This window comes from Poecilia reticulata, unplaced genomic scaffold (genome assembly GCF_000633615.1).
Source record: "Poecilia reticulata strain Guanapo unplaced genomic scaffold, Guppy_female_1.0+MT scaffold_232, whole genome shotgun sequence".
NCBI classification, from domain to species: Eukaryota; Metazoa; Chordata; class Actinopteri; order Cyprinodontiformes; family Poeciliidae; genus Poecilia; species Poecilia reticulata.
This window is the reverse complement of record NW_007615026.1, coordinates 298,737-309,242: the sequence shown is the minus strand read 5'-3', so window position 1 is coordinate 309,242 and position 10,506 is coordinate 298,737. Positions and strand designations below refer to the sequence as shown.

General features: G+C 48.1%; 1 protein-coding gene across 1 annotated transcript in view; it reads left to right on the top strand.

The window, feature by feature from the left end:
* Positions 1–4,847: 4,847 nt before the first annotated feature.
* The window catches only part of nfatc1 (nuclear factor of activated T cells 1), a 23,037-nt gene continuing 17,378 nt past the window's right edge, over positions 4,848–10,506 (top strand). The window contains exons 1-4 of the mRNA XM_008402453.2: positions 4,848–5,113; positions 5,599–6,529; positions 6,637–6,796; positions 9,585–9,787. Of these exons, the coding sequence (XP_008400675.1) occupies positions 5,095–5,113; positions 5,599–6,529; positions 6,637–6,796; positions 9,585–9,787 (1,313 nt within the window). The 5' untranslated portion in view covers positions 4,848–5,094. The remainder of the gene's footprint in view (positions 5,114–5,598; positions 6,530–6,636; positions 6,797–9,584; positions 9,788–10,506) is intronic.

Below are 10,506 nucleotides of genomic sequence, written 5' to 3'. Positions count from 1 at the left end.
CAGACACTATTTCCAGATAAAAGGTAAAATAATATTGTTTTAGTGCCATGGGTTTGTTGAGACCACATCTAGTACTGAGAATAAATATATCTTACAGACCATAACAGTAAAGAACTGATCACTTATTTATGTTTTAATCAGATTTGATATATTTATTTCTTCAATATTATTTTTCATGTCAGTGTTAATGTCATGAGGCTGATGACTCCATGACACTTTGACTCATTAGGATTTGATTAAATCAAAAAAACCCAGATCTAGTTGTTAATGTTTCATGTTCTAAGTTACTTTGACTGAAAGGCTCTTATTTAATGTTCAGGGATGTAAGTCGAACCTTTAGGTCTCAGACATTTTACATTTTGTTTTGAGTTGAAATGAACTGAAGTCTTATTTAAGTTGGAGTGTTTAGCTAATTGTATTGTTAGAAGTAATTGTTCACTATTCAAAGACACGTTGTATTAAACTGTGGCCATAGCAACGCTAGTTAATTTATATCATCACTATAAGTTTCAGGCTCAGGGTTTTTAACTTTAAGTCCTGCGTATATATTGACATTATGAAATAGGTTGTTTATTACAATAGAGACGATAGGAAACACCAACTTAAACCTATAAATAAACTGGATAATTTCATGTCCACCTCACTGCAGCGAACAGGAAGGGGCGGGACCGAGCGAACAGGAAGGGGCGAAGGGGCGGAACGGAGCGAACAGGAAGGGGCGGGACCGAGCGAACAGGAAGGGGCGGAACGGAGCGAACAGGAAGGGGCGGAACGGAGCGAACAGGAAGGGGCGGAACGGAGCGAACAGGAAGGGGCGGGACCGAGCGAACAGGAAGGGGCGGGACGGACTGTCAGTCTCATACCTTATTTGGAAATGGGACCATTGCACTCCGGAAGTGAAGGGGGCGCTATTTCCTATTTTATTCCCCTATTATTATCTCCTGTTTTTTTGTAAAATCTGATATATCTTCACCTTCAGGAAGGGTTTTCACTCTCAGTAGGTTTTTGAACTTCTCTTATTTACTTCAGCGCCACTAGAGGCCCGAAAAGATGCGACCAAGTTGCTGATTTAGAAGAACACAGAAAGCTACAGAATTTGTTAAAAGCTGTGAGCTGAAGTAAATAGTAGAAGTTCAAATTCATGCGGATGAAACCGGATCCTTTCTGCTTTGTGCTGGTTATTGAGTGACGCAGTTCGTCTTTAAAATGGGTGATTTCTTGATTTATATTGACGAGAACAAAATACAGAAAACCGTGTTGCAGGCCGCCGGGTCCAAGTCCTCTCCCGCAGGACAACGTGACAAAAGAGGAGGGCCTGAGGGGCGCAAGCAATTTAAAGACAATACCACAGAAGAAGAAATAAAAAGGAGGGGCTTCCCATCTTAAAGTAACACGGTTAAAACAATGAGTTTTTTTAGAGGCGTTTCAGTCAGATAAGGAGATAAAGAACAGTACAAATACCCCAAAAAAAGAATCATTTTGTGTAATTATAGCAAAAGATTCATTCAACCAGGTTACACTGAGAGTGAAACTCCTTCCTAAAGATGAAGATATCTCAGATTTCAAAAGAAAATAAAAACGGGAGACGACAGATAATATAGGGAACAGCGCCCCCTTCACTTCCGGAGTGAATTGATCCCATTCCCAAATAAGGTCTGAGACTGACAGTGGTCCGTCCCGCCCCTTCCTGTTTGCTGCAGTGAGGTTCTTCTCGATAAAATGAGACAAAAAATAAACAGGACATGACAAAAGGGGAGGGGCTAATTTAACTACAATACCACAGAAGAAGAAATAAGGAGGATGGGCTCCCGGTCTTAAAGTTACACGGTTAAAACCATACACCTAAGAGTCTGCTCCTGCGCAGGAAATACGGCGGCCATCTTGGAGAGGTCGTCCCTCCTACTTTGCTCAATAAAAACAGCAGAAGATGCCTCAGCACTGAGGATATTGTTGTTCTGATCGATGGACTATTGATGTGAGGCTCCACAGACAACATTTCACAAGTAAGATGGACATATTATTGTGTATATATTGAGATTTTAATATTACTTTACTGTATTTATGTCCACCAGCGAGATACCAGCTAATATTAGCCACAGTGTTCGGTGTAATACGGGTTCAGCCGCTATGAAGGATAACTGAGATTCTGTAAATCTAAAATAATTAATTATTCTCTAACATTGACTTAGATTATCTGACACAAGAGCCTATATTAGAAATGAAACAATATAACATATTATAAAACTTATGTGTTATACATTCACCAGCAAAGTTTACACAGGTGGTAAAGACTATTATTTATATGTAATTCTCTCACTAGTAAGATACATCCCAAATTCTCCGTTTTTGTTTTGAAGGTTTCCTAAAGACACGATGTGAGGAAGAAGAGGGAGAATCTATAAAGAGAGACGGATTCACTGCAGGATGAATCACATCGGAGTTTGGACTCAATCTCAGCTGCTGAATCTCTGAAGATAGAACTCATCGGCTAGAAAACACGTATCTATATATGTATGTATATACATGTATCCAACATATACTATTCAGTGTTTGTATAGTTATATAAATATGTATTGATATTACGAAATAATGTATTAAATAAATGATGAACGGCTGTGTGTTTGTAATCTGCTCATCATTCATCAATATCAGAATATTCCATCCTATTCCATTGTTATAGCCACTAAGCATATTTAAATATGCTGAACTATGTATTAAAAACATACTTAAATAATACAATTGTTAATAAATGTAGCTTTGATAGATGATTGAATATGGTTTCCAGTAATAAAAAAGCGTGTTATGATCGATTAAATGCGCTGATAGCGTTATGTGTTTAGCAGCACAATGACGTGAGTGGAGTGGTGGACCGCTCCAAGATGGCCGCCCTAAATCTCATCAGCGACAATAGTCGAGAGCGGCCATGAGGGTCTATCCTTATAGTATGTCTATGGTTAAAACAATGAGTTTTCCAAGGTGCTTCAAGAAAGACCGATCCAGGGGCGGATCTACTTTGGTGGCAGGGTTGGTGCCACCCCAGCTGGCAACTATGAATTCAATAAATAGTTATGGCAGATCTCCCGACCCCATTAAGGGACAAGGGTGTAAGAAAATGGATGGACGGTTATGGCAAATCGGACATTAAGCGCATGAATCTCTTTATTCCGACAACATTGAATGCAACACAATGTAACCTTACTACTGCTGAGTAGCGGGAAGTGCGAGAGGCAGCAGCATTAATATGGGTGGATTTATATTACTAGACTAGCCATGACGTGACTTATCGTGCGCCATTGTTGTCCATTGGTCAGAAATATCGGTGGTCAGGAAAATACCACAAACACGCAAAGAATCTGAAAAATGGTCGAAATGTTTAGCGGTTAATTCAACCCTATGACAGCCATAGATAAGAAAGTTTCACGTTTAACAGGTGAGGAAAACGTTTTAATTCAAATAAAATATTGAAAAAGTGAGCAGTGGGTCAGTTATGCTAGCCTAACTGTTGCTAGCCTAACTGTTAGCCTGCTACTGACTTTGATAGCCTTAGCATGTGCTGCGCGGTTCGGTGTGTTTTGGTTCCGTTGGCACTAAAACAGGTCAACCCGCCACCACGTCATCAGCAGAGCAGCTGTTTAAATCAGCTGATCAACCGCCGCTGTGATCAGGCGAAATTAATAATCCAAATATAGACATTAAGCCTGACAGCATAATGTAACAGACTGGATGTTGTTTTAGTGTTTCTGCCTCTTTTTTGTGTAGGAAATGTTGCTCCTCTCGAGTTAAATCAAAACTTAACGCAGTTCTTGGTTTTCAACAGCCATTTATTGTGGACACGTCTTTCAAAGTCCCTAAAAATGCCGTCAGAACTACAGAAAAGGCAACACAAACCTAAATCAGTTCACAATAAATGGCGGATTTACATAAATAAAAGATACAAATAAACAAAACTTTACCTCATTAGCCGCATTGACTCCAGAGGCTGGAATGGCCATGTGGCTCTAAGTGCGCCAGCTAATGCTTCCCTGGGCAACACATGGTCCGCGGAACACAACAAAAGTTCCCCCTCCACATTTGAATGTACACTTAACATAAATTGAATAAAATTACCTCACAGTTAAACTTAATGTTTACTACTGCACCTTAAACCACACAACAACAAAAACAATCAAAAATAGACCAGATGCAGCTGTGTTGACAGGAAATGTTAGTTGTTTGGCGTCGATTGAACGTATCATCGCGCTGTTGTCTGTCGGTTACCATGGCAACGGGAAAAAGCAGAACAGAAATGGTTTTGTCTAGTTTAGTTCTTCACCTGTTTATCAGCCGCTGCAATTCCTCAAAGTTAAACCAGCGATAAAAACTGAACTGTTCATTAAATGTGACGATATTTAAAACAGTCATCAAACTACAAAGAAAGACCAATAAGAGGAATGCGCCCCTTCGACAGAACAGAAACTAAACTGTTGGTAGATTTTTATCATGGATGATTTATGTATCAAACATCAGTTTTGTCCTCTTTATTAGACATATCTGTCTAGGCTCTGTCCAGTCCAATGATACATATGAAAATAATTAACTACATTAAGAAATTATATTTAATCCTCCATGAAGCTCATTTTGAAACAATGCAAGTTAAAAACAATATTTTGCAACAAGTAAATCCGGTCCAGTCGGTCAGTGAGATTTTATTTATTTTTATTCATCCTGCTGCCTCCTCAGATATTTTTCTAGATCCGCCCCGGGACCGATCCGAAAAGAGGAATACTCCCTGTTATCTGGGGTCCTGCCCCCCCCTCCCCCCCTCCTCCTCCGGTGCGCGCGGCGCTGCGTCAGCGCGCGCAGGGCGGCGCGTGGCGGCGCGGGGGATCCCCGCGTTTATAAGCGCAGGAGTTTCTCAGTGCGTCACAGCGAGCCGCGCAGCCAGGATCCCTCGGCCCGGTCCCGCTGCGCCCGGCGTAGAGAGCCAGGAATCGACCGCCAGAGATTTTCTGGTTTTGGACTTTGTTCTGGTTCGGAGCAGAAGCCGTGGTTCTGATCCGGTTCGGAGGACCCGCAGCAGCTGTATGGAGGATCTGAACTTTTGCCACAGAGGAGATGAAATCTGCAGAGGAAGGTGAGTTCACCTTTTCCTGTCTGGATTTGGGACTCTTTGGACCCGGTTCGGGTTGGTTCTGGAAAACCCAGTTGGATTCCATCTGGAGCTGGACCTGGGGCAGATCCGGTCCCAGTGGGCGTGGTTTGGTTGAAAATGGTCCCGAACCTTTCCTGACGTGTCAGAGTGGCTGATGCTTTGTTTGGACCAGACAGGCATGAGACTAACGGTTCCGATCTGGGTCGGAACCGGGCGCAGGCGGGTCGGAACCGTCTGGACCCCAAACCTTGTTAGTCCAGCAGTGGAAGCTGGTGGGACGTGAAGTTGGCTTCAGCAGTTTGCGGTTCTGTTCAATCTGGGTTCTGAACCGGACCTCCATGGATCCGACCTCAGACTCATATTGATTGTAACATTCTAGCTTTGTTTCACCCCTGAGCATGATACTGCCGCCACCATGTTCTCCTGGTTTCCATGGAGATGCTAACGCCTCCCTGCTCTCCCTCCAGATGCCTTCGGCTTCTCGCCCAGCGTCAGCCTCTCCCTCCCTCTGGCCTCCCAGTTTCTCCAGTCCAGCCCCACCATTTCCGTGTCCGTGGCAGAGCCTGAGACCTTTGACCCCCATGACAACCCGCAGTCGGCCGGCTTCTACTCGCCGGTGCGGCCGGACGGCGGCGCGGCCCCGGAGGGCCCCCGCATCGAGATCACGGCCTACGGCCAGATGCCCGAGGACGAGCCGCAGCGGGGCGGCAGCCCGGCCGCCCAGCGGGTCGCCTCCATCGTGACACTGCCGCTACCCGGCGCCGACCTCTACCGCGACCCCAGCTGCCTGAGCCCGGCCAGCAGTGTGTCGTCCCGAAGCGGGCTCTCCGACGCCTCTTTTGAGTCCGGCTTCTCCTACAACTACGACAACTCGCCCCAGAACTCGCCCTGGCAGTCCCCCTCCGTCTCGCCGAAGGGCTCCACCCTGGCCCTGCCAGAGGACGGCGCCGCCACATCCCCCCGCGCCGATGCGACAGACGACGGCTGGACAGCGCCACGGGGGTCCAGGCCCGGCTCGCCCTGCGGAGCCAAGAGGAAGTACAGCCTCAACGGCTTCCCGTCGCCCCCCGACCCCTCGCCCCGCGCCTCGCCCCGCCTTAGCCTGACGGAGGACAGCTGGCTGCCTAACACCAACCAGTACACCAACTCCGCCATCTTGGCCGCCATCAACGCCCTCTCCACCGATGGCATGGCCGACCTCGGCGACGGCGTCCCCATAAAGGCCCGGAGAACCAGCCTGGAGCTCAGCCCCACCGTCAGCCTGAAGCAGGAGCCCAGGGGGGCGGAGCCACACCAGGACGAACCGCTGGCCAGCCGAACGGCCCTGAAGAAGGAAGGCTACTTCCTGGACGTTCCTCAGAACCTGTTCAGCTGGACGAAGCCCAAGCAGTTCCTCAGGTAAGGCTGGCGTTCAACCAGCAACCTGGACAGGCTGGAGGGTCAGGAGACATAGGTCCATCTCCTGGCCCGGTTCTGATCCTCTCCCTCCTGTTGCCCGGTTCCAGCCCGTCTCTGCCGGCGCTGGACTGGCAGCTGCCCAGCAGCTCCGGCGCCTACAGCCTGCAGATCCACGTCCAGCCCAAGTCGCACCACCGGGCGCACTACGAGACGGAGGGCAGCCGCGGCGCGGTGAAGGCGCTGGCCGGCGGACACCCGGTGGTCCAGGTCTGTATACCTCGGGTTTGTTTGTTCTGACAGCAGGCCCGGTTCGGTCGGCAGACCCGTCCACTCAGCCGCTTCCTGTCCAGACGACGGGTGACTCACAGTTTTCCATGACGTCTCTGAGCGGCGCAGACAGAAATGCAGCGGAGCAGAGAGCTGAGTCACGCTCCGACCGCAGCAGGCTACGGTGGTCCGGCCCGCACGTGGTGCGGCTATAAACCCGTCTCCCCCCAAGCGGATCCTCGGTTCTGGGTAAACTCAGCCTGGGAACGTGAAGCAGTGGACTCTGAAGACAGCTTGCGACATTCCAAGCAGCCGTGCGGCTTCGCAGGCAGACGCTAATTAAACAGCTACAAGAAAATACGACGGTCAGAAATGAGCCTGGAAGTCGGGAGCAACAGGAAATATGAATGACTGACATATTGTCGGTTCAAGTCGCGCCTCCAGAAAACTTTAATATTGTTTGACGTCTGTTTGCAACAACCTGCTCCTCACAACGTGGCGTCATGGTAACCACGGTTACCGTTCAGGTGAAGTGAAGGAGTCTTTGGAGCTGCTGCAGCTTCCTGCTGCAGTCCAGACACAATCAGGGCATCTGGCCACTTGACCTCAGTCTGAACGGGAGAAGGCTGTCTCTCTGAATGCATCATTCATTCATTCATTCATTCATTCATTCATTCATTCATTCATTCATGGACAGACGGAAACCAGATCTCATACTGATGCAGCAAACTGAGCTCAGACTTCCAGAACAGGAAACTCTGAGTCAACACAGTTCGTAACTGGACGGTCCAGAACTGGACGGTCCAGATGTGGACGGTCCAGATGTGGACGGTCCAGAACTGGACGGTCCAGATGTGGACAGTCCAGAACTGGACGGTCCAGAWSTGGACGGTCCAGAKSTGGACGGTCCAGATGTGGACRGTCCAGAACTGGACGGTCCAGAACTGGACGGTCCAGATGTGGACGGTCCAGAACTGGACGGTCCAGATGTGGACGGTCCAGATGTGGACGGGTCCAGAACTGGACGGTTCTGCTCTACAGACCCAGTCCAGRKGTTTCCCTCGGTCGTTTTCCTCCGTCAGCCTGGAAGCTGCAGCGGCTGAAACATCTGGAAACGAAGACATTTCCCAGCAAGCGGCCGGCGCTCGGCTCGTGTTCCTGAGAAGGTGCTAATGATTTAACGACGGGCTCCTGGCTCCCGTCCGCTGTAGCCCCCAGCCACACAGACCACCCTTTGTTTAGGCCGCTTCCCACCCGGCTGACATCATGGCGTCCTGCGGAGGCGGCAGCAGCCAACCGCAGCGCTGACTCAGAGCTGCTCCTGTGGTGGGCTCGGGGGGGCCGCGGCCCCAGGCTGCAGGGCTGACCACAGCTGCTCACGTCTCTGAAGCTTTAGCTCTGTTTGACGTGGGGTTATGCAGAGGACTCAGGAGGCGTTACTGTCCTACCGCAGAATATGGAGGAACGAAACGTCCAACATCAAGCATCAAAATACCTTCAGACATGCGATATATTTCTCTGGAGTGGCGCCTGCTGGTGGCAGCGTGATGGAACTGCTCCTTTGGTTCTGATCGGTTCTGTTTCAGACTAAACTTCATCATTTTCTGATTGAATCGTTGCAGTTTGGACAGTTATTCCCTCTGATTCTGCTGATGCATAACCATGGCAACAAGGTATTGCTTTTCCAACTGGGAGCAGCCGATTAGTGTCTCAAAGCCCAGATAGCACCTGAACTTTAACCCCAAACCCCAGAGCAGTTGAAAGGAGGCGCCTCGGATGCAGAGAGAGGAGGAAGTTCCAACCGTCTGGATCTCTGGATCAGATCTTTGACTCCAACGTGTTTCTGACAGAGCAGCAGCAAAAGCAAACAAGGTGGATCAGCAGAGCCGCTAACAGCTGCTGCTGTCATCCAGGACGTGTCGCTATCATCTCTGCTAGCATGTCAGCACAGGGCCTTCGGTCAGAGGCCTGTCCAGATTCGCTGCAACATTTACTCCCCTTCATTACTAATGTCTGCAGAATTGCATCAATATTTTGCTGATGTTGAAAAAACACAATTTCACAATCAGGATGTTTCCATTAAACAAGAAATCTAATTACAATTTCATGTAAAGTTTGTTGATGCAGTAAGTCATTAAAAACAAGCCGTTATGCTCCTGCCACTTCCTGTCGTCTTCTTCATGTTTTCCACCAGCAGTAAAATCCGTTTGTTGACCGTCAGTCACTAATTTCAATAAATACCGCTGACCTCGGCACCAAAACCTGTTTTAAAAACTTTGAGGTTTTTTAAAATGTGCGTGTCTCTTTTAAGCGGATTTATTTTTCATCCATTTTGGACAACTGCTAGTGCTAATAGTGCTAATAGTGCTAATAGTGCTAATAAGCGCTAGCAGAGAGGTCCAACATTTCATGTCCCTTTGATAAATGAAGGATTTATGAATGAATTAAAGTTTAAATCAAATCAACTGAGAAGTCCTTTAGAATAATAAACGTTGATAATGCTAATGCTAACATTTTACCTCCTGTAGGCGGTAAAACCAGCCGCTGGTTCCGAACCGTTCGTCTTGCTCCACTGGACCTGCTCTGGAGGGTCAGGGTTTACCGTTTGGCTGACCGGCTGGTTGCTGCTGGTCATCAAACAGAAACTCTGCGACTTCCTGCCATCAAACTGAATTATTGCCCAGCTTGTCTCTAAATAGCAGTTAGATCCAGAAGAAACGAGCCTCCCTCGGCTTCAGCGCCACAGGAGGTCCTGGTTCCTGACCGCCACCCTTCTCTGTCCGTTCAGCTCCACGGCTGCACCGACAGCGAACCTCTGACCCTGCAGCTCTTCATCGGCACGGCGGACGACCGGCTGCTGCGGCCCCACGCCTTCTACCAGGTCCACCGCATCACGGGAAAGACGGTGTCCACGCCGAGCCACGAGGTCCTGCACAACAACACCAAGCTGCTGGACATCCCGCTGCTGCCGGAGAACGACATGCGCGCCATGTGAGTAGAAACAGGAGGTAGGGTTACAGACCAGCAGCTAACAAGCTAGGCCAATGTCATTTATTCATATAGCACCTTAAAAACAGGTGTAAAACCAAACGACACATTGATGAAAACACAGTTTCAAAACACTTCAAATAAATACCAAAGAATAAACATGAGTTTTCAGAGGGGATTTAAAATGATCCAGGCTGTGGGCAGATCTACTCTGGAGAGGTAAATTATAAAGTAGGAGCTGATACAGAAAAAGCCCGATCTCCTGTTAAGTCTGAGGAACCGACAGTAATGGCTGATTATTTGATCGAAGGGTTCTGGACACTGAAATGTTAAAAGGTCCCCAAGATAAGGGGGGCTAATCTATTTAAAACTTTCTATTTGATAAAAAGCTAAAGCTGCCTCCGGATGAGGAGGGATTATGATGATGATGAGTGGGCTGACGAAGAGCAGGGGTGGTCATATCCAGTAAACAGCAGCTAATCTGCATCATGCTGTGAGACTGGAATGTGTTTGGACCTCTGTATCCGGTCCGGTCCGGTCCATTCTAGGTTCAACACCAAAAATCTCCATGGTTTCTGTTTGAGCCGCTGGTGTTTCGTAAAGTGATCCAGGACAGAATTCTGACGGATCCGGATCATTGCCAACAGCTCAGTTTGGTTTGAATATGAAATCTGTTGGGAGAATCCGGCCTAACCCGTAACCCGTAACCTTAACCTGTAACC